At 35.9% G+C, this 24,457-nt stretch overlaps 2 protein-coding genes across 4 annotated transcripts; one reads left to right on the forward strand and one right to left on the reverse strand.

Moving 5' to 3' along the window:
- Positions 1-2,244: 2,244 nt before the first annotated feature.
- On the forward strand, positions 2,245-10,548 carry LOC114467591 (cadherin-like protein 26). Of its 3 annotated transcripts, XM_028453999.1 has the most exons (18): positions 2,245-2,379; positions 3,591-3,710; positions 3,797-3,943; positions 4,182-4,326; positions 5,112-5,287; positions 5,364-5,495; positions 5,573-5,755; positions 7,095-7,402; positions 7,515-7,657; positions 7,742-7,966; positions 8,076-8,303; positions 8,477-8,592; positions 8,796-8,861; positions 8,951-9,031; positions 9,348-9,422; positions 9,571-9,612; positions 9,723-9,770; positions 9,869-10,548. In XM_028453999.1, the coding sequence occupies exons 1-18, from the start codon at positions 2,344-2,346 to the stop codon at positions 10,097-10,099; spliced, it is 2,502 nt and encodes an 833-aa protein (XP_028309800.1). In that variant the 5' UTR covers positions 2,245-2,343; the 3' UTR covers positions 10,100-10,548. The 3 variants fall into 3 exon arrangements, with proteins under 3 accessions (XP_028309800.1, XP_028309801.1, XP_028309802.1); XM_028454000.1 differs by lacking the exons at positions 3,591-3,710; positions 3,797-3,943 and having other exon boundaries at positions 2,250-2,379; XM_028454001.1 differs by lacking the exons at positions 3,591-3,710; positions 3,797-3,943; positions 4,182-4,326 and having other exon boundaries at positions 2,283-2,379.
- Positions 10,549-18,083: 7,535 nt separating this feature from the next.
- On the reverse strand, positions 18,084-23,928 carry mtg2 (mitochondrial ribosome-associated GTPase 2). Its single transcript, XM_028453277.1, has 6 exons — positions 23,571-23,928; positions 21,017-21,164; positions 20,798-20,913; positions 19,960-20,178; positions 18,647-18,785; positions 18,084-18,551 (listed from the first exon to the last, which is right to left on the reverse strand). Exons 1-6 carry the CDS (start codon positions 23,778-23,780, stop codon positions 18,163-18,165), a joined length of 1,221 nt encoding a protein of 406 aa, XP_028309078.1. The 5' UTR covers positions 23,781-23,928; the 3' UTR covers positions 18,084-18,162.
- Between the last annotated feature and the right edge of the window lie 529 nt (positions 23,929-24,457).

Raw genomic sequence — 24,457 nt, forward strand, 5'->3', positions numbered from 1 at the left:
GTACTTTCCACAGTGAAATTTCTCTGTGTTTCTTTGTTTCCAACACAAACAATGATTGCACTGCGGTGTCATGAGATACTGTATATCTTGTTGGGAGTGTATGGAGGCTCCTATTGAATAGCTTCTTTAATGGTGTTTTACAATCTTATTTTTGTTAGATTAACACTTGCCAGGCGAAACATATGAAATTGTCATTGGTGTTGACATTGGTGGTTTCGATTTGCAACGCCCTGCCTACCCAACCCTAGTGCTCACGGCATGTCACTGGTACATACTGTACATCTTCCTTTGAGCTATGAATGCATTAGTCCACAATGGGAGACCCTTTGGTTGGACTTTCAGTTAAGGTTTTTGTATAGTAGTAAAGTACCACTCTATAATAATGTGTTTCATGTAAATTATTTCATGCTTTTGCTTGTCTTATGCTTGTTTGTTGTCTATTTCACCTGTTTAACTCCGTTTTGTGTGCCACAGTTCTGTAATTTCCATTGTAATTCTATTTGCTTTTGTGTTACGATGTTGATCTATGATTACTTTCTGTACGTTTTCACTCTAAACTCTTCTGCGAGCACTGCAAGGTGTTGTGATATAATTACAAATCAGTATGAAAGAAGATAATTCATTTTGTTTATTTATTTTTTGTTTTGCTAGTGGGCTTTTATCTCTCAACACAAACATTTTTTTTTTTTATTTTAATTTTTTTTTCATTTTTGGGCCAACAGATCAAATCAGTTTGTTTTTTTTCCACTGTCTATTCTGCATTTTAAAATGTTTGTGACTGTTACAAGCGACGATGCTACTTAAATTACAGTTAGCAACCTATGCATGAGAATATTACTATATGGAACACAGTTGATTTTACTCAATTTATTAAATATAAAAGCTAGAAGTAACATATAAAGGTTAAGACACATCATTTACTAAAATGTGATGCAGCCAAAGCATCAGCAATGACAAAGAAAATCCATCCATCCATCAATTTCAGACCAAGATTAAAACTAAATTTCTTATAGCAACAACCTCTACAGTTCACTGAATGACAAAGCTGCTTTACTTTTTGAAAGCTTTGGACAAACGGTTGGATAACTCTGTGTGAAACCTGAGTGATCATCCACTGCAGTCACATGCCATCTAGTGGATATAATCCCTATTTTAGAGTTCCCCCTCACCTCTGAACTGATGTGACAAAGAAAAAGTGCAAAAAGAGATACAAATTACCAAAGGTGAATGTAATGAATTACAAGTGCTCACATTACTGTAAATGAGTTGCTTTTATGGGTGCTTGTACTTGTGTATTTCTAAATCAGCGATTTTACTTGTACTTAAATATGTTTTAAAAGAAGTAAAGTAATTCATCACATTTCTACACCCAACCGTTACTGAGTAAATTATTTAAGAAATTGGTACCTTAAACCACAGTACTGTACTGATTTCAGGTCAACAGTTTATGAAGGTACTTTTAACATAATCCATATGTTATTATTTCTGATCAAGCCACTTTCTGGGGTTCAGGTTAATAATACTGTAATAATAATAATAATGTACATTTTGACAAACCTTTTGTTTTATACAAATGCCTTTGTGGAAAATAAATGAAGTTCCAATTGTGCAAGATTTTGTCTCTTCCTTGAAAACTGTGCTAAACTTTGAAGGCCATCTTCGTCACAGCACTTTTAATGGCCTAAGAAGTTCTTTTCAGTGATCATCTGATGATGCCTAAATGTTCCACTGATCATCTAAGGTCTTTTATTCCAGCAGCAGTCTGTTATTTTAATGAATATCTGTGAATTGTTGCTATGTCTGTTCTGTGGAAGCTCTAAATCATGTCAATGGCATTTTTATCGTATTTTATCTATTTATTTTAAATGTTTTATTTGTGTGTACTTTACCATAATGGTAAATGGACTTGATTTTATGTAGCGCTTTATCCCCACACTTAAGCAGTCTCAAAGCACTTTACATAACAGCTCATTCACCCAATCACTCTCACATTCACACACCAACGGGACAGGACTGCCATGCAAGGCGCTATTTTATGTATGAATTACTTGTACTAGTACAAATTCAATCAAATGACAGTACTTCTACTTTCGTCGGATATATCAGTACTCTATAGACCTCTGCAAATTACACCACTTTGCAATCCCATTGAGTTGTGTTATCATACACTCACGCTGTGGGTGTAAGGCCCAAAAAAATTTATTTAGATGAACACAGTCTTTTCTACTCCTCCCACTCACAGATAAACCTGTTGCTGAAGCTTGCACTGGCATGCAGTTGAACTCACAGCCAGGGACATCCAAAGTCGTCTAATGTGTGTGATACTGCAATACAGCAAGAGATATGGCGATAACTCTTCTTATCTTTCTCACCATGCTGGTAAGAGCTTTTGGTTGTTTGTTTCAATCCCCGTGAAAATCATGATAACATAGTGAAAGACTAGTCAAAGAAATACACTATTCTATCTATATATTACTATTACTGACATGTCACCACATTTGCTCATTGGGTAGTCCATGTTGATACATTGGCCTGGTATTAGTAACGTGAAATAGTCCGCAGATATTTACTAATTTATCCATGAACTGTACAAGGAAAATAAAAACTCCAATTGCCAAATGCAGTTTGCTATGTGGAGCCTATGCATTTTAAAGACACAGCATATAATTTCTCAGAAAGTAACGTTTGTTTGTTTAGGACAGTGCGTTAACCCAAGGTGACCCAAGTTGCACATTTGCTAGAGGTTAAAACCATAAGCTTGTGCCTCTCCATGTCTCTGCTTATCTCTCATGCGACAAACTTACTTACATGTTACCATACTATATTGCAGTACATTTATTATTTACACAAGGGATCACGGGTTTAGAATGACATTGATCCAACATAATAATGCCACTACAGTGTATTCAACTTATATCAACCCAATAACCGAAGGAAGACAGTGCAACCTCTGACTACAAAGGAATGGCTCCTGTCCTATAAAGATATAATTCACTTGGAGATCTCTGCCACTTGAATTCATGGAGCAAAAACTGAAAATATCTCATGCTGGTCTAATTTATTAAATACACAGTCTGAATTACATTTTGAGATATAAATCACAGTGTCACATTTGACATATCTTTGCCTACACTGTGTATTGATAGAAAGGTTATTACATAATTATATGTATGGTGTGTATTGATTGATGTATTTTACATATGTATATTGCTATTTCTGCGGATGTCTCTGACGGAGGAAATCAACACCTTGTATTGCTCAATTGTACACTTTGCTATACTGTATACTACTGCTATATCAGTTCATCAGTTTATGTTTGTTAACTTGGACAGGGTTTTTGTCTTTGTTTTCTATTATGTATCAATGTATTTTTGTCATTTTGTAAGGGATTACTTTTTGTGTAATTTTGAGTTTCTCTGCCCATCACAAGGGAAATGGGGATGTGGGGAACAAAAAGGGAAGAAAAGGGAAAGTGTGATGCATGGAAATGTAAATGCAATCCAACACTTGAATAAAAAAATGATCACAAAAAAATCTTACTGTATATCAACCCTATGCTACATAATGCTACTATACATAATGTCTTGCAGTGTCTGGGAATCCCCAGGTCACTCTCAGAAGTATTGTCACGACAAAAACGAAACTGGATCATAGATTCCTTCATAATTGACGAAAGCTATAATGGACCGTTTCCATACTCACTTGACAAGGTGTGTATTAATTAATCAATTTGACAGTCGATGGGAATGACTTAGTAAGTGACATAAAATGTGACTCATCTGTGTTTTCAACATAGATCAAAATTGACAAGGAGCTAACCTTGTTTAGGATCCATGGTCAGGGCGTTGATGAGGAACCACGTGGCGTTTTGAAAATTGACGAACACACTGGAGAGATCACGGTTTATAAACCTGTGGACTACGAGAGGTATCAAATCCTTCAGGTTGGTTTTAATTGATATACAAATATTCAACAATAATCAAAGCTGTGTTTGGAAATTATTTTGTAATGCTTTATGAAGCCTAATGTTTGAGAGTTCAACAAAATGCGGTATACAAATACAATGTCCTAGCCTTTAAGCTAAGTCTGTCTGAAAACTCTTTTCCACTGCTTTTTGTTTGTATTCATGCAAAGATACAATCCGTTGCAGAGATTCACAGTTCCTAACTTTGTCTCCACAGTTGACTTTTCAAGCAATAGATCGAGAAAAACACATAGTGGAAACGCAGCTCGGCATTCATGTAAAGATTTTGGACGCAAATGATAATGCTCCGGAGTTTGATCGCAAGATTTACGAGATCTCTGTAAATGAGTCGAAATTACAAGGTGATGTTGTCCAATGAATCTGTTTCCTGTTGTAGGCTATTCTATATCAGCGCTCTGTACTGTTTGGGCTTGGGTATCAATAATTATTCATTATGAGCCCAAAGAAAATACGCTAATGCCAACGTTTTGACAAAAAGTTGTGCATTTTAGCAGCCGTAGACTCAAAGTATAAAGATTTTGTTGAAAACACTCAATATTGAGTTTGAGACAACCAATACAGAAAAAAACAACAAAAAACATTTGTTATTAGACAAGTGAACACCCAATATCACATTTACAGTTAGATTTAAAAGTTGGTCACTCTTTATCGCCGAAACCACGTGTCAAACTCAAATGACCATCAAATTACCAATTAATTCAGTTGTAGATATCTCAGTCCCTCCAAATACACAAATTCAATGATAAGCCACAATATTTGCAGGTGTCACAGTTTTCCCACACTTATTTAACACAATGGGCAGTCATTTTTAGTCTCAATTTGTTGAAAGAACTCTAAATTTTTCTCAAATTATTCCACAAAATGTACCCAAATTAAATAAAAATTGGTCACAGAATAAAGGCAAGCTAAGTGAAGATCCTGTACAGCCACCTTAAGATCAAACTGGTCTGTGTTTGGCCCCTAAACTACCGGTAGAATGAGTTTGACATGCCTGGCCTAAACAATATCACCTTCAAAATAAAATCACAAATAATTTGAAATTTTTAAAACCAGTTGAGAATGCCTGCACTTTATTAAACTCATTGTGTAAATTCTAATATTTCTCTTATTTCTCGTTTACCGACAGGTTCTGATTTAATCACCATTAAAGCAATAGACAAAGACATCTCTTCCGTCTTCAATGTTTTTGACATCCGAATGGTTTCAGTTCAGCCTAAAGACAAAGATGTGGAGCTTTATCTCACTCAGATTCCAAATACCGACACTGCAACTATTTCATTTAAAGGATGTCTGGATTACGAGGTGAGAGAACCAGTTGATTGATGATATCTTTCTTAAAAATCAGTTTATCATTTAAAAATTCTTCTTAAACTCCCAGACAGTGAATAGATATACAATCATATTGGAAGCCAAAGACCGTGGAAAGCCTCAACCAATGTCCAGCACTTGCACTGTAATAATTAACATAGTGGATGGAAATAACCATCTTCCAGAGATCACCCAACAAAAGGTGAGCCATTTCCTCTCATTAAACCTCCTTTGCCAATGACAGTGACAGTATGTTCTATTCTTTTTTTTTTTTCTCAGGGTCTCACAAAGGTGAAAGAAAACGAGAAGGATGTTTTAATTTTTCGTGTACCAGTCAAAGATGGAGATGCAAAAGGTACACCAGCGTGGAGAGCAAAATATAACATCATCGGCGACAAAAACAAACACTTCAGAATTAGTACTGATCCCCAAACTAATGATGGACTTTTGTACGTGCAAAAGGTAATTGTTTTCCAATGAATATAAATGTATCTGTGTACTGTATCAATCACACAAAGCAAGAATCAAATACTCTAAAAAAAAAAAAAAAGTAATGCAACAATACCTTAAGATTTTAATCACATGGTTTGGTTTATATATATTTACTGAAGATAACAACACTAACGTCGTTTTTGTCTATTTGTGCAAAATTAGCACTTTATCTACTATTACTTTTGACTGTGCTAATGTTTATGGCAAAATTATTGAATATTTCTACCGGTAAATGATAAAAATCAAACAGATGGTTCTCTAAGTTGTTATTGAAACAATTTGAACCAAACAAGTGAAAGGAATAAAATAAACTCAAACCAGGCTTATACTGTACATACTGTAAAAGAAATTCTTAGTGCTGTCAACAGATTAAAAATAATGTTTTTTTTTTTGTTTGTTTGTTTTTTATACAACTGTGGCATACAGTATACCAATGTAACTGATATTTTAAGAATTCAAAATAACCAAAATAAATGTTTAGTTGTTTTGATCATAACTGAATATTTAGACTATTTGTGTTTTCAGAATTCATATTGACATTTTTGTCTTGAATGATCAGACCGGGTGGTACATTCAACTTGTGCCTGGGCTAAAAAAAAAAAAAAACAAGCTAGTCTTTTGAATATATTATTTAAAACAACTGCTGCTGTAGGTTTTATATTAGAGGTGTTGAAAAAAATTGATTCGGCGATATATCACGATATTACAACCCGTGATTCTCGGATCAATTCTAAATGCATCCGTATCAATTTTTATCTTTACCTTTATTTAACCAGGAAAGAATTTTCCACTGCAGGAGACATTGTAACTGCATAAAGAAGTGCACTGAAACCTGGGCATGTTGACCAGCTTGTGTTTTTTCAATAAAATCTAAAAAGAAAGTACTAACTTTCTGCATTTATTTGTTGTTCTAGGCATATACCTCAGTTAAGTTGCACTAAAGCCATGTTACACTAAAGTCAAAGTTGGTTTAAAAGCCACAAGCAGATTGTATGTTATTTTTTTATTTTAAGTTGTTGGCACATGGCATGTTAAAGCCAATGTTTGGAGTGTAAAATATGCCAATAACATATATTTCATACAAAATGTTTTCATGAAGGTGTACACATTTACAGATTAGTTGTTTCTTAAGTAATATGTAAAAAAATTGCAATAATCGCCTTGTACTTTAATATGGGGATATATCGTATCGTTCGTGACCTATGTATCGAGATACAAATCGTATCGCCAGATGCCAGGAAATACACACCCCTATTTTATACCCTCACAATTGAATGTAGTAACACTTGTCTAATGTGCGTTTTCACAGTCTCTGAACTATGAAGAAACTGATATGGTGAACATTACCATCACTGCAGAAAATGAAACCCCCTTTTATGACTGCAAAGTGCTTGAGCGCAGCACAACCGATCTTTGGAAAATCTTTTACGAAGGAGAAACGTCTACTTCTGGCACTAACCTGATGTCCCAGCATGTGTCAGTGATGGTGGAGAACGTCAACGAGGCGCCAATGCTAAAAGACAAAAAAGTCTCTGTAAATGAGAATAGTGGAAATGGGAAACAATTGGCCATTTTTGCAGCTCAGGACCCAGATCTTAAAAAAGCAAACACAATTAAGTAAGTCACGCAGATACTACTCATTGTCTTTCTTACGGGTTTAAAGTACTCTACTCAAGAACATTCACTTAAGAATTGAAGGTGAAGGCCTAACATGACACACATGTTTCAGATATATAATAGGTAAGGACCCAGCAGGTTGGATAAAAGTGGATGCCAACAGTGGAAAGGTGACCACATCAGCAAACATAGATCGAGAGTCCTCCTTTGTTAATAACAGTATCTATATTGCTTCAATACTTGCTGTTGACAATGGTAAGACCTGTAATCTCTATGGTGACAATAATTACTGCTTGTTTTCCTATTCTAAAAGTGTACAAATCTTATTTCTACCCTAAGGAATTCCTCCAATGACTGGCACTGGTACACTCACTATCCAGATTACAGATGAGAATGACAACGCACCATTCCTGGTGGCAAACTCGGTTGACATGTGCCATTCTGATCCAATTTCCCGGACCAAGATCTCAGCCTCAGACCTAGATCTACATCCAAATGCGGGGCCTTTCGTCTTCGTTCTGCTGGAAGATGCTGAAGGATCGTGGAGGGTTGACCCTTCCACTGGTGAGCTCCTTTAAAAAAATGACAAAAATAATTATTTTGTGAAGTAGTCTTCCAGACAAAATATAAAGCTGCAAGAATGAATAAAGACATTTACCTTATGGATCCACAGGGCATTCGGTTGACCTGATCAAAGAAAATCATGTTCATTCTGGAATCTATGACTTGTCGCTTGAAGTGTCTGACCTTCAGGGCAACACTGACATTCAAAGACTGACAGTAACTGTGTGTAACTGTTTGGATCTGGCAAACCCAAACTGTAGCTTCCGCAAATCCGCTGGTTCTACTTTGGGAGCAGGGGCAATCCTTATCATGATTCTCAGTTTGCTCCTTCTTGCAGGTAAGAATCGTAAACCTTCCATGACTTTTTAAACGATCTTTCTCCACCTTTTTGTATTTAATGATGATTTTTAAAACATTTGTCTCATATAGATTACTTGTCTTATGTACTGCAATAATGAAATAACTGTCATGATACTGTGTTGGGTAATGTGTCTTACTGTAATACTCCAGGTTTGCTACTTCTGGTTTTGCTCTTTACCTGCAAGAAGGAGAAAAAAACAATTTCTGATGATTCTTCTGGACATTTGATGAACAGTAACACAGAGGAACCTGGCAGCGACTGCACAGTAAATATTATATCATGAATAAATCCCATAGAACATGTGCAAGTATATTTTTTCATAGTCTGCAATTTTGTGTCATTTTTCAATGAATTTCTGCATTTGCAGTTTTGTTAAATCCATTTCCTAGATTATGCTTGGTTGGTTTAATCCAATGCAACAATTCTCATCAAGTGACGTATGCATTTTAATCTTTGATTCCTTCTAAGGTGTCATTTGGAAGCAACCTGAAAGCAACAGCTCAAGCTCAAGCTCAAACTGCAGCAGTGAACTCAGTAAGAACACTTGTTCTATCATTTGATCACCTGTAATTGCAATTTATTATGTTTTCCATATCAGATATAGATGTTCCTCTTTTTTTCAGTACCATATGAATGGAGCAGCAGATTATGGATTATCTAAAACCGATTCAGCGCTTCATCAGGAAACTCAAAATATCAAATGGGTAACAGTGTTGTTGATGCACACCTATCATCTTTTATGGACTGTAAAGCCTTACCTCGGGATACTAGATTCTCAGTAGTGAGAATATTCCCATCATTTTATCATCAAAACTATTATTAATATAAAATACCAACGGGCCTTGTGTGGATTTGTGCTCTATGCAGATGATGCTATGGTATTCGCTTCATTACATTAAGACTTGTAGTTCATTGTTTCCACACGTAAAGTCACAGAAAGCAACTACATCAAACATCAACTTTGTACTTAAACGTGTTCTTGAGTGCTCAATGTTTTCTGTTTTCTTTCTACACCTTCAGACAACCAATGATGAAGTAAGAGAAGGCGTACAGTTACAAAGACAAAGATCACTTGTTCGGAACTCTTTACACTCGGTACTTAACGCAAGATACAGATATAATAGTGTTTGCATTATTGATACTATGTACCGGTATAAACAGTAGTTTAACAGCAGTAATATGTTGAAGTTATGTATAAAAATTATTATTGAGTACTTATATATATAAAACAAATATTTTGCAGTCAATGGGAAGGGGACCTCAGCGCATGACATGGAATTCAGGGGTAATACAGTCCACAATATTCTATTAAATATTTTTGATCTCATATTGCATTTTGGTGTATCAAATTTAAACACATTCCCCATCTTTTGCTGTTTTTCTCTCATTTTTAAGAGCGTGACGTCCCATCGCCAACAATTACAGTCAAATCACTTGTATAAGGTAACGACTACAGTCTTCAGACAAAAAACAAAAATACCTGTGATACTTCATATGTGTTTGAAGCCTATTTTTATGTGTTTTTACTGTTTGTATTAAAGATGCTGCATGGCCTCCAGGCTCCAGGCAATGAACTGCTGGACTACGTTCCGAAGATGTACGCTGATGAAGGAACTTTCCAGCCAAACTTTGACCTTGATGCTCTCACCATCTCTGAGGTTTCCTTTAATCTGGACTCGGAATTAGATTTAAAGTTTCAAAATCTGGCCTCCATTTGCATGCCAAGGAAAACATCTGCCTTCCATACTGTGACTGGCCAACGTGAAACCTAAACCAACGCCCACACTCATTTAATCTTTATATAGGAAATTGCTTTGAACAATAACTGTTAAATAATTATGTTTGGATTATAGGGAATTTGGTTGCCAATAGAAACTCCTCGCAAACAAACTCATTCTACCTTAATGTAACGCATTCTCACAATATAAGCTCTGTGAAGTTTTCACATTTCACAGATAAAGTTGTGCATATTTGATATATATATATATAGAGGAGAAATAGAGAAGCTACTTAAGTAAAAGTTATGTCAATTGTGTTGTGTGAGCAAGGTGAGATGGAGATCAGTGGTTCCCAAACAAGGGTATGTGTACTCTTTAGGGTACAGGAGCACATTGCAGAGGGCAGTTGGAAAGATTCAACAATTTATTTATTTTTTGGCTATTTTTTGGACAAATTCACTACAAACTAACAGTACTATTGCTAAATAAAATACTACATTTTCTCTTAATGTATTGAAAGTGGATTATTTTATGCTGTAGAGGCCTTTTTTAATCACACTTCTGACAATAGAAGACAATAATAGCTACATTTTACAAAGGAGACTGTATTTACTTACTATTGAAGTAATCACATATAAGTTGTAGTTTAACTAAGATCCACTTATTGTTTTGAATTTGTAGATTAAGCCTTAGGGAACCAATGTTCGAAGGCACATTTCAGGGTTTAAGAGGGCACGCTGTTCCACAAATGAAAAGCATATGAAATTATTGTGGGGGTACTTATGATATGAATAGGGGGTACAAGTGATTTGACAAAAATGCGAAGGGGTACACAAGAACTACTGATGTAGATGTTACATGCGAGTTGTAATGATAAATCTTTGAGATACAGGTGTGAGATCAAATCTTATCCCAGCATTTAGAGGGGAAAACAAAGTTAGTTTCACGAGAACAGCTGAGAAAAACTGACACTTTAAGTGTTGTTTAAAGTGAATACTGAATGCAGCGCTATGTTCACTGTGAAGTCTACTGTAAATGCTGGAACAGGACTTTTTGAGGTGGTGGGTATGGGGGTTAGCTTTGAGCATCAATTTCATTTTTGTTATGAATTTCTGCATGTGCTTTTTCAGATGTTTTTCTTTTTTTTTTTTTAAAGTACCACAATCTTCTACAACAAGACTTTCTTGTTATGTTTTTTATGTAAATATAACAATAAAAACCTTTGCACCTCTGGCAATAAATCATCTTTGCAGAAACATAATCACTGATAGCTTCTGCTATGATTTATAGTATTTTAATTGAACGACTCTCTGGCCAATTTTTATTATTCATGGGTGTGTGTTCATGGATCGCGAATCTCAGTCATGAGAACTAGTCGAGATAATTTCTTCACTTTAAATCACAGTAACTGATTAACATCGGACACCAAAGGGGTGTCCGATGTAAAAAGCAAAACACATGGTGCAGATGAAGACTTGGAAACACACGATGGACACCATCCAGAAAGTTTCCCAGAATTAAAAAATCTTGTGTTGGTACTCTACCTGCCAGTAGGCCTGGGCCAATAATCGATCAATCAATTAACCGGACGGCAAAGAAAATGAACTCGGTAAGTTTGCTGGCCTCGATATATTTCCATTTGCTGGCCTTGATATATTTCCATTTGCATGCGTATTTGGCGGAGCGCCTGTTGGCTACAGAGGCTAGTGTTAGCAACGGATATTAAGCAGTAGATAACTCAGTCAGTTCTAATAATTTCTCAGTGAACCTGCAGCGTAATTACTCTAAAATAGTATACCACCTCCAGGCAATCTTAGATTTGGGTAAATCAAACAGTTATAGTCCGGTAGATTCGGCAAATCTGGATCTACTACGTAGCTTCGGATTGCTACGCCGGCTACACCCAGCGGCCTGTGAAGCAGCGGAGCCTCGTACCAGCGGTGTCCACTAGTGGAGGAGACGTAAGTGGTGTGATCGGATGCAGAAGCAGGGATGCCGAGTGGGGCTAGTAACCAAGCTAAGTCTAAGTATTTTGTTTTCCTTGTCTTTCACCTCGAAATAGGCTGGATGAGAAAGGGGTTCACCCTCAGTACCTGAACATGTTTGTTCCATAGCAAAATGAACGGCGTAAACTAGAAACTATTTAGTCCATTCTGTATAGTTTAAAGGGGACATATCATGCTGTTTTTCACCCATCTCCATTTGTTCCAAGAACCCCAAAAACATAGTATTTAAGGTTTATTTTCCCAAACCTGTCTATTTTCTGGTGTTTTAGCCCTCTAAAAAGTCACATTTCTGAACAGTTCTGAAACCTGAAGCTGTTTCAGCTGCTTCAAACACTTACCGGAGCTGCTACGTTGCTTAATTGTTATCATCTCATGTAAAGATTACAAGAATAGTCCATTCTAGGTGATAGTTGACTCTGTTGTGCAGCCGCAGCGATCGCATTGTGTCACAAACACAGGGTTGCCAGATTTGTGGTTCGTGTTTGGGCTGATTTTATTGGAACGGGCGGATTCTAAGATTATATGATTGGGCAACACTTTTACTTGTGACATCACAAATGTAGAAAATTTGAAACGGAGCAATTTTCCCTGTGTTATTAGACTTACACAACTCAACTCAACTTTATTTATATAGCGCAAATTTCAACAAAGTCATCTCAGTGCGCTAAACAAAATATATGGTCCATAGTAAGAAAGAAATAGAGAACCAAACAAGATCCACATATCCACATGAACAAGCATTTAGCGACAGTCGGAAGAAAAAACTTTTTATGGGGAGAAATCTCCAGCAGAAACAGGTTCAGAGGTGGCAGCCATCCACTTCGACTGTTTGGGGTTAGTGAACAGAAGGGAGATAAGAATAGGATAGAAGGATACTCCATCCAAATGTCCCAGACTAGTTGAACCATGAACCATGAACCAATGATCATTCCATCAGAGTTTGTCAGACTAGTTGGGCCGCGAACCATTGATCAGTCCATTCGAGTGTACCAGATTGATACACAGACCACAAACAAATGACTGGATGGTTTTATTTCATATTTTGTGTACTGGTGGACACTCAGTTACCTCATATGTGGAAAACAAAAAAAAAAAAAACTGCAAAAGTAGATGTTTTATAATATGTCCCTTTCAAGACTGAATAAAAACTGAACAGAGACAGGGTCTATTTTATTGTTTTTGTTTGTGATATTTATTAAAGTGCATTTTTTGAGAGTCCATTTTATTTTAATTGTTTGTTTTATTTGTTTAAAATGTTTAAAATTGACATTCCAATTACGATGGTAAAAAATACTAATGAGAAATACAAGTTGCATTTGAAAGGGTGTACTTGCATTATTATGATATGTTATCATTACATTAGTGGTTAAATTGGTGTAAGAAAATATCGGCAATATTTTGTGGGGCAATATATCGTCCATAAAATCTGTTATTGGCCCAGGTCTACCTGCCAGGAGGCATAACTGGCACAAAGTACAATAATTAAACTTACAGTACATGTTGAGAAGGTGTGGTTTCTTATTTATTCCCAGGTGTTGCAGGTTTACTGGCTCCCGGTGTGAATTTTTTGGACACTAGATAACATAATTTAAACTAATGAATCACTAAAACAAGTTTCTGATTCAGTGTATAAGCTTGAGGCAAAATTAGATTAATTAATTTGAAATCAGGTTTCTGGAAAATAAACACACGATTTGTAAAATTAACATCAATGCAAATCTAGAACATAGTTGACTTTGAAGGCAAGAGAGCAAAATGTTGTGTGAGTGTAAGTGGGCCACGATCTGTGAAGACAAGGACATTGTTTAAAAAATAAATAAAATGTGTTCGAATGGTAAAGAAATGTGTGTGTCAGTGTGTGGATTGATGGAGTGAGTTTAACATTGTTAGTTTGATAAAGCTTTACTTTCTCCCGCTGGATGACAGGAAAAAGTAAAAATGACAGAGAAAACATAAATCATTGTGTAAAAGAACAAATAATTCAGCCGTCGATATCTTAGTCCCTCCAAATTCAAAAGTTCAGTGAAACTCCACAATTTCCATGGACAGAAGCTTTTTTTCTGTGTGGATGTTAGTCTCCACTCCAGTAAATATTAACAGTGTCAAGCTATTGGCTAGGAGGTTCATGTCCATTCACTTCTGTGCGTCTATAAATTAATGTCTGTCAAAGAAAACATGGTACTTTGTAAATCCAGAAATGAAGAGGATAGAATCATTGTTAAGCAGCACTGATATGTGTCCATGTTTACAGAGAAGTTGATAAGGCTAGCACTGAAATGACTATTTTCTGCCTTCATTTTGTTTTTAATGATTTAAAGTTAATTTGTACAAACATTAACAATATTTTGGTGAAGGAATATTTTGTATCAGGCTTTCCTTAAAGACTTAAACATAACACAAGGACATTGGTCTAGCTGTGGTCAGTGTGTGTTAAGAAGAGCAACTGCGCAGTATACACTTGGCTGTCATTCGTGTGAAATTGGTTGACAATTCCTGTGAAATGGATCAAGTGCAGTAGATACATTCTGAATTTCTTCAGTGACGGTAATCATGATGTATCCTGGATGAATTTTACTGCGATATATTGATTATCGCGGGCAAAAATATACTGTGATATATTGCATCGCAAGGTACCTGGCGATACCCAGCCCTATAATTCAGTATGCTTTATGTACGTAGTTATACAGTACGTCACTAACTCTAAAAAATTCCTGCCACCCCATTGAATGTTTTCTAGATCCGCCCCTGGTTGTGTGTCATCAGTGTAGCTCTGATAATCAACCTGACAGCTCTGTCAAATTTGTCCTAAAGGAAGCATATAAAGGCTAAACAGAAGGGGTCCAAGAACAGAGCCCTGAGGAACCCCACAGGACATTGGTAATCTTTCAGATTCAAAGTTTCCAATGCTTACATAATAACTTTGCTCCTCCTCCAAGTAGGACTTAAATAATTGCATTACTTTTCAATTTAGTCCAACCCACGTTTGCAATCTGTGAATAGTATGATCCACAGTGGCAAATGCAGCACATAGATCCAACACATATTTTTTCCTGAATCAGTGATCAACCTAATGTCATTGATCACTTTGATAAGAGCAGTTTATGTGCTGTGAAGAGAATGAAAGCCTGACTAAAATGTATCAAATATTTTGTTGAAGGTTAAGAATTTACTCAGTTGGTTGAAGACCACCTTCTCAATGATCTTGGCCATGAATGGAAGTAGAGCTGGGTATCATGGACAATTTTCAGAATGGATTCCATTCATCACCATTCAATTTTGATTCAGCATTGATTGATTGATCTTTCAATTTTTAGTTGGATATTAATAAAATGGTTCCAAACTTCTGACTTAAGTTGAGGCGTCTTACCCAGAGCTTCGTCTGCATCCGCCATCTGCCAAATTTGCACTGAATGCACTCTTGCATTGCACAGGTGCAGCAGTCGACGTTGTAATGCAAGACCATAGCACAAGACTACTGGGTTAGAGTTAAAAAAAAAAAAAAAAAAAAAAAAAAACACACATTTCAGCACATGTGAATCAATTTTGGAAAATGTCAATGAAATCAATTTAAGATCGATTAAATAGACTCAGCTCTAGTATTGGTGACCCTTTTCAATCTCTCCACATCTGTCACCAGACTGGTTCAATAGAATAAACCCTACAACACAATATGCACAACAGTAGTGTTACACTTTCAGCACAACCAAAATAGTTGACTGCTTACTTACTTACTCCACTCCTTCCACTGTCCCACCCTAACTCCCTCTCCCCTGTTCTTTTCCCCCCTCACCCACGTGTTAGTAGTGTTAAACTAGTACTGTAACCAGAGCTGCCCTGGGGCAGACTGACGGAGGCAAGGCTGCCAAAGTGCGCCATCGGCCCCTCCGACCACCACCAACACTCACTCACACACTACATACATACTAGGCAATGTGGGTAAAGTGTCTTGCCCAAGGACACAATGACAGATACCACTGGGGTGACTGCCACCCCACTGTGGCACCTGGAATTCTCAGTGGTTTACCATCCACCTACTAACCAAGCCCAGACCTGCTTAGCTTACGACATCTAACAGGATCTGGCAATGACAGGCTGGTATGGCCACGTGTAACACTACCCTCTCTTTTTATATCCTCCCTTAAATAAAGTTTTTCATAACCTTCCTTAGGGATGGCTGGTAATGGTCACTATTATGCAATGCAAGTATGCAATAAATATATTTATCTCATTGCAATAATAAAACATGCATAGCTGTCCTAAAAAGATTGCACTACATGTAGTGTTGACCTTCAAAATATAAAACAGAATTAAAAATTAGAGTTCCAAGAGATGCTAGTAAGTGCAACTGATTTTGTGCAGTTCTCAAATATGAACGCCATACGCAGAATGCATAGAATGGCTAATCCCTCAACAAGAAGCTTGCTGGCATGTAAAATGCTGCTGTACATGCAAAGCACCCGTCATTCATTTACTTTGTTGCACAAGACATTGTTTAGGTGGTGGATGGATATTATTAGCTATAAGACAAGCATGTATGAAACAAAGTCACAGACACAGCACTTTTATCTAACAACATACGTAGGTATTCCCTTCAGGCCTGACTGGGGTGTAGCAATGATCGTAGGTGGGGTTGTCACACATCATATGAGCCAATCTATCATTACTGTTGTTTTCATCAGTCAAAGAGCAGTAAAGAATCTGTATTCTTCTGCCCCCCTACTGGCCGAATACATTACAGATATAAAATTGTAGGTGTTAAAATAGTCTTTTTTTGTTTAGCAGTAAAAACTGAAACATGAAAACAGGACTGCAAGCATTAATATTTTTTTCATCCACGTCGTCATTTTGAGTTAAGAAACATGCTTTGGATCCAAGCTGGAGTGAGTGATCTTGCACTTTTATTAATAGAGAAACTATATGTATTAATAACAAGAGCACTCAGAGTGCAAAACTCTGCCAACCACCAAATATTCTCTTTCCAGATATTAGCAGTTATCTGGATCCTGAGTATGGTACCATGATCATTCACACTTTAGAGGCTTGAAAAAATGTATATCACAATTAGTTTACGGTACATAGGTTGTTCCAAATGTTTGGACACCACATTTTTGAGCAATCAGCCTCTGACCAAGATGAAACTCAGGGGGATGACTGAGGAACCAATCAGGGTTGGGGTCAGTTACAATTATGTCTTCAATTTCCATGTTCAATTCCAAGCCAATTTTACGGTGACCAGCATTTTTTCCTATTACAACAAAAATTATAATTATTTTCCCCCTGAAATCAATTACAGTTACGTTCTCAATTACAATTACTGAGCCTTTAATAAATAATTTCATGAAACGTAACCTTTCTCTTGCTTAGCATCTCTTCAGTTTGACCCATGTCTTAAATCAGCTGTAAAATACACAAAGAAATATAGTCTATCATTCAATTTGTTTCTCATCTGTTGGTTACCTCGTTCGACGAACTAATCAATGAAAATATTGGTTTTAATATTTTTGGTGTCGGCGTATGAGCCTTTTTTAGTTAGTCTATGCCACGATTATCTTTTTTTTTTTAATAATAAATGATCCTCAAGAAAACTGACAGGTAAACTTGATATCATTGTTTACTGCGTAGGCCTATGTGTAAGCCATACAACTGTGACATGCTTCCCCAGTTTTGTGTTCAATTACTTTGTAAATAAAAGTTTTAATAAAATATTCATTGCAATTACAAAGTCGATTATATGAATTCAATTACGTCTACGACAGCAACATATTCTTTCAATTATAATTACGTTATAATTGTAATTAATTACCAATTAAGTGATTATAATTAATTGACCCCAACTCTAAAACCAACCCAAAATAACCAAGTGAATTTTTTGAAAAATCAGTCAATTGACCTTTGTTATTCTTAGTGAAGTGATTCTGCTAACAGACAAACAAATAAATAAACGCTGGTGAAAATATGACCTCCTTGGTGGAGGAGTATTAAATTCTAATGTGAATTCTTTCGTACGTCTCCTCAGTAAATACAACTTTAAATGCATTTTAACCAACAAGTTTTATTGTTATATACAATTAGATAAAAATATTGAAGCAAATGTTTAGGAAACAGTGATTTTTACCACCTGGCGATGTTGCTATCTTCTTCTTCTTGAAGGTATCCATCGTACAACTCCCTCAGGTGTAGTATGAGCTCCTCTGTGTTTTGTCCAGTGAGAGCTGACACTGGTATGACTCTCTGAGTAACATTGCTTCTCAGAATTTCCAGCTGTGCGCGGGCCTCGGGTAGGTCCATTTTGTTTGCTACGATGGCCTGAGGCCGCAGAGACAGGCCAGGCTCGTACTGGTCGAGTTCAAAGCGCAGATGCTGGAGCTGGGTCCACGGCTCTGGTGCAGACAGGTCGAGAACAAAGAGGAGGAAGCGGCAGCGCTCGATGTGACGCAGAAAGGAGATTCCCAAACCTCGGTTCAGATGGGCTCCTCTGATGATACCTGGGATGTCAGCAACTGTAGGAGGGAAAAAACAAAGGTTAAAAAAAAAAGGTACGAGTTCAAACTAAACAAAAAATATACTATTATCATTGTTGACTTGTTAAAACTACCTGCAACTTGCTCATGGTCCCTGTATGTGATGATCCCTACATGTGGGTTGAGAGTTGTAAACGGGTACGCAGCAACAGCAGGCCTGGCATTGGAGATGGCTCTCAACAGTGAAGACTTGCCAGCGTTTGGAAACCCAACCTGAATTATTAAAACAACAACACTTATCCTCAGCGCTAAGGGTGCAAGAAAAATTTCTCAAAAATTTGTTGATGTATTGCCATATTTCACTGCGTGATTATCGTATTGATCCAAAAAATGACCAAATTGATTTTTTAAATCATGTTTTTTAGTGAAAAAACAATTATTGCGCTAACATATGCATAGCATGAAAACGCCCGGTCACTAGGTGTCAGGGAACCACATCAGCCCTTGTTAAACTACTTCACTCCTCAATGCATTTTAGCTTGGAAGCTGATTGCACTTTATTTCACAAAACATACTGGTCACTTTTATAGACGTATTGATAACTTTTTTTTAAGAAGATGAAAACTTAACAGAATGAGAATCTGTCAAAAATGCAAAAAGTTAAACTTTTTTAAAAAATATAATTTGACAGTTAGATAAACATACCACTTAACCATATAACAGTGTAATATGGGTACAATGATAAATATACTAGTATTATGAAATATATACATATCTTTTAAAAACGCTTGCCTTTTTTGTCATTTTTGTTACGCAATTGCGATATGACCTGTCTTTACTTGCTTTAATCATGTCCAGATGAAAACTCTTTGAATTGAAAGGTGTCGGCATGACATTCCTGTATTAAATAAAATTATTTTTACACCTCAAGAGTGCCTCAGATATTCAGTTTTGGGTGCCGCGGCTTTTTTCGACATACTGCAGAGGCAGGCCATTGATTCTTTTCTTCAAACATACCACTTGTTTTTGATATTGGTACTTGAAATACAGTTAGTTACAATTTACGTGTTCTCGCAAAAAAAAAAAAAAAAAAAAAGTATTTTAGATCATTTTGTACTTGTAAAGGTGACATTTGTAATTATTGATATCGTGATGGACTGTATAGGCTATTGTATTGTTTAGTATATATTGTTTCGTGACATGCAAACAGCGAATTGTAACGTATCGTCAGATTCAAGGGCCATAATAATAACTTTAATTCGAAAAGCACTTTACATTTAGTCATCTCAAAGAGCTACAGAAACAAGGGCAGAAAAATTAAACAGATAAAAGTAATAATAAAACAAACAGCGAATAAAATCACTAAATTATAATTTAGCAGAAAGCTCTTGTAAAAAGATTGGTTTTTAGGCCATGTTTCCTTTTCAGATCTCTGAGTTGCTCTCACCAGTCCGGCGTGGGCCATGGTACGTAGCTCCAGTTGAAGGACCCGCTCCTCTCCGGTAACTCCCGGGGTCGCCGTCATTGGGGCTCGGTTTTCATTTGACAGGAAAAATCGATTCCCTTTCCCTCCTGCTCCTCCATACACAGCCACAAACTCCTGACCATGTTCAGCAAGGTCCACAATGGTTTGACCCTGGTCCTTCACCACAGTGCCTAATGGTACCTTTAAAACAAGTCCTAATCAGGTCATACTGGTCTATCACAGCAGGGCCACAAAAATGTGACTGCATCTGATCTTAGGGCCACATTTTTTGTCTTTGAGGTTTTGTTCGTTTTTACTCATTAAGTGTGGTTTTTGTTGTCTTTTGTGTTCTTGTAATTTTGTGTGTTTTTCTGTCATTTTCTGCATTTTTGTTGTCGATTTGTGTGTTTCTAGATTCACCTTCTGTATTTTTGTTGTTGTTTTCTGTATTATCCTGTCATTTTGTTGACAGTTTGTGTGTCTTTGGAGCTGTTCTGTAATGTGTTGATGTTTTTGTAGTAATTGTGCTTGTTTAAGTGGTTGCTGTGTCTGTCTTTGTTGTCATATTGTGTATTTGTTGAATTTTTTGTGTACTATGTGCATTTTTCTGCTGATTTGTCTGTTTTGGGAGTTATTTTGTGTATTATGTTGCACTTCATATTCCTTCCTTACTTGTTGAATTATAATTTTAGGAGATTTGCTTTGGGGGCTGCAAAAATTAAGACTGAGTGCCACCAGTTGCCAATGTCTGCTGTATATGAACCCTATTAAGGAGTCAGGGAAGTCAGAACATAAGAAGGGATGAAACACATGGACTCACGCTGATGTAAACGGTGTTACCGTTTCTACCATAGCAGTTCTTGCTGCCTCCTGATTGGCCGTCCTCTCCTTTGTACACTGAAACTACTTGTGCCAACGACTTAACAAACTTGTTCGCTAAAAACAGGAATTAAAAAAAACATGTCTTCACTTAGTGAAAGCTTCAAACAAACATGTTGACTTTGGGTTTAAAACAACCAGACCTTCATGGACACCGTACCCTTAATGATGATGCTTCCACCATCACCTCCATTCCCTCCATCTGGTCCCCCCCACTCTTTTCTGGGCTCGCTGTGGAAGCTGCAAATGCCTTTCCCCCCAGAACCAGCCACTAGTTTCACCCGCCGATGGTCGACAAAGTGACGAGTCTGGAAGACACAAAATAGGCTTTAGTACCACCAACGCCATTTTGTTATCATGTTGGAAAAAATAAACAATATAAATAAAGACAAACTATAGAAATGAGGGGAAAAATGGTGCCTCTGATTATTTACAATGGATGGATTGTATGCATTAGCATGAAAATGCATCAACATTTAGTTAATAGCTTTTAGCAACTATCACTTCTTCAGTTAAACAATTTTCTTTTAAAATTCCAAATTATGTTTAAAAATTAGGAAGAACCTTTTTTTATTATTAAAATACAATTAAAAAAACAACATTAAAATCTTCTCAAGGCAACAATTAATCAGAACCCTTATTTTTTATTATTATTTTTGACCTGCATTTATTGGATGTAGGTGTTTGCACATCAAAAAACTGCCAAAGGAACTTCTCATCACATTTCTAATGTTTTCATGGACTCAATATAGTGTTTTTTTTTTTTTGGTTTACAGATGATCTTAAAACATCAAGATGAATCGTATGAGAGTAAAAGTTGTATTGCAAGGGAGGGTAAAATGAAAGAAGAAAAAAAACAACTACACAATCTACACACTTGATTGGGGGTTATTTTTAATATTTCAGTTGAGTTAAAAATGTCAAAATAAGAGTAAGTACTGTATGTCAGTATGTCCAGTCAACTAAAAGCATGGTTATTTTTCCAACTGTCATTTTAAAAATCTTTTTTATTTAAAATGTAATTGTATTGTATTGTGAACTCGTCTCAAAACTAGAATAAAAATCCTCCTTGTCTGGCGAAGAAACTCAAGAAATCAAAATAAGAATGAAGTAAAAACACTTTCTGCATCTGTCTACGGGTCTCCACGTCCCAAAATGCAATGTGCAATTTTTTTCCAATATATAACATATAAGTGTTTACAGTGGAAATGAAATCAAACTTTGGAGTGACAATTTTGACATTGTACATCTTTTTTTAAAGCATGTGATCTTTGATTCATTGAGGTTTATTTGATTTTTTAAACATTTAAAAAATAAACTTTGTCTACAGCAGCTTTAATTTTTAAATTTTAGTTTACAAAATATAGTGAAACTTATGGAGGCCTGTTTCCGCCACTAAAAAGAATTAACAATAAAATAAAAATCATTATGGCAAGTCATAATTATGAGTTAGTAAAGTCATAATTATAAGATTGAAAGTCATAATTGTGAAAAATTATATTTTTAATGTAAATTTGCAAAGAAACATGCAAAAATGTGAGGGAATCATTTTGCAATAAAGACTTATTTATGTGTTTCAACTACTTTCTACACTATGTACCATGTGTTGGATTGTAAGAACTGAATAAACAGCCAAAATATGTGTTTTGAATGAATTATTATTCAAAGTGTAATTAAGAATGGTTAACAGTCAGTGTCAGTAGACTGCAGCAAATGCTCATTTCATATCTCATAAATAAGACTTTCTATCTCATAATTGTGACTTTAATAACTCATAATTATGACTTGATTTTTATTTAATTTTCTTTAGTGGCAAAAAACTGGCTTCCATAGAAACTAAAGGTCAGATCATTTTGTTGGCAATTTTTAGTAGGGTGTCCCGATCCAATATTGATATCGGATATCGGATGTCGATCCGATATCAGCCAGAAAACGAAAATTGGATTTTATCAGACTGAATCTAAAATCTCAGATTATCAAAACCGATATAATAATTTATTTTTTATTTATGTTATTCAATTGTAGAATACAGTAAATATTATGTTGAAGGTTAAAATGTATGTAACCAGTTGGTTAATAATAAATGGGTCAGTTTTTCTCATCCCGACTATTGCTGACTACTGTTCTCTGTTTGAGTAACATCACTTGATCAAACCTTTTCTAACATTCCACACTACAAAATATGTAATAAAAGTATGTAGGATTCGTGCCGTTATTGTATCGGATCCATATTGGTATCGAACAATACTCAAGGCTGCAATATCGGTGGAAAACGTTGTATTGGGACATCCCTAATTTCTAGTCTAATACTGAAAGTAAGTTGTATCAAAATGTCAAACAACTGACAAATTGTGTCAAGATTAACACTTATTTTGTGTTAGTTTTAACAGGTGACTTTGAATTAACAATGACAGCTCAATATACGTGTTGGAAAAAACGTCAATTAAAATAGCTTTGCTAAGTGAGGCAGTTTTAAAAAGGCCGTAGCTATCCGTACGTAGCCGTATCGTACGTCGCGCCCCTCATTGGTCAGTTTAGGTCACGTGAGCGCCCCTCATTGGTCAGTTATTCTGTTTGCTATAAATACGTAGATTCCTTAACTACGTTTGGGACTAACTAACCCTAAAATAGCACCGTGGAATACCCACTGGCTTCAAAAATACAAGCTGTGACCCTTTATTGGAGAAGTATTACGTAAAACAGGCAGTTCTTACCAGTTTCTTCTCAGACATCTCATTCTTCCCGATGTTTCCTCGGACCTTAGCGAACACTGAGCTGGACGATGTTCTGAATCCTTTTCTCAGAACCGATAAAACACATGAACTCACACGCAGCAAACTATCGACCTCTTGGAAAGACTTCCATTTTAAAAGCATGTTCAATGACGGACGAGCACGGACAAACATGGTGTGACAGCCTGACATTAGATTATCAATGATTAGGAGTGTATTAAAACTTTACGGATACCCTTAATAAACACACATTTCTTAAAATATCGCATTGACTTTAGAAGTGTTTGTCATCCACATGCAAATACATGGCGAGCAACGCAACTACGGAAGCCTCAGAGGGAAAAACTGCTTCACAACTTTCTGACCTCTAGTGCCACCTAGCGCATAGGGACTGTAAATAAAATAAAATAAAATAAAATAAAATAAAATAAAATAAAATAAAATAAAATAAAATAAAATAAAATAAAATAAAATAAAATAAAATAAAATAAAATAAAATAAAATAAAATAAAATAAAATTTTAACTGATCCAGAATCATTATATTGATTCTTTTTTTTTTACAGCAATGGTGGCTCAAGCATGTTAGTGGATTGTCCCCCGCTTTATTAATGCCATTTTATCCAACTATGTGGAATTAGAGAAATACCTTTTAAAATAAAAATAAAAACAAATAAAAAATTTAAAATTGATTTATTTTGTTATAGTAAATAAAATTAATGAATTAAATATAACTTTAGGACATCTGATTGTAGTGATTTTTTTTTAGATCGCTCCTGCTGACTTTGGCTATCCATTTCTTTCTCCTCTCTGGTTCGGTTGGGAAGCCATACATTTTCCATCCTTTTTCGAAGCAATTGGAGCATCCCCA

Source organism: Gouania willdenowi, chromosome 7 (genome assembly GCF_900634775.1).
Source record: "Gouania willdenowi chromosome 7, fGouWil2.1, whole genome shotgun sequence".
Taxonomy (NCBI): domain Eukaryota; kingdom Metazoa; phylum Chordata; class Actinopteri; order Blenniiformes; family Gobiesocidae; genus Gouania; species Gouania willdenowi.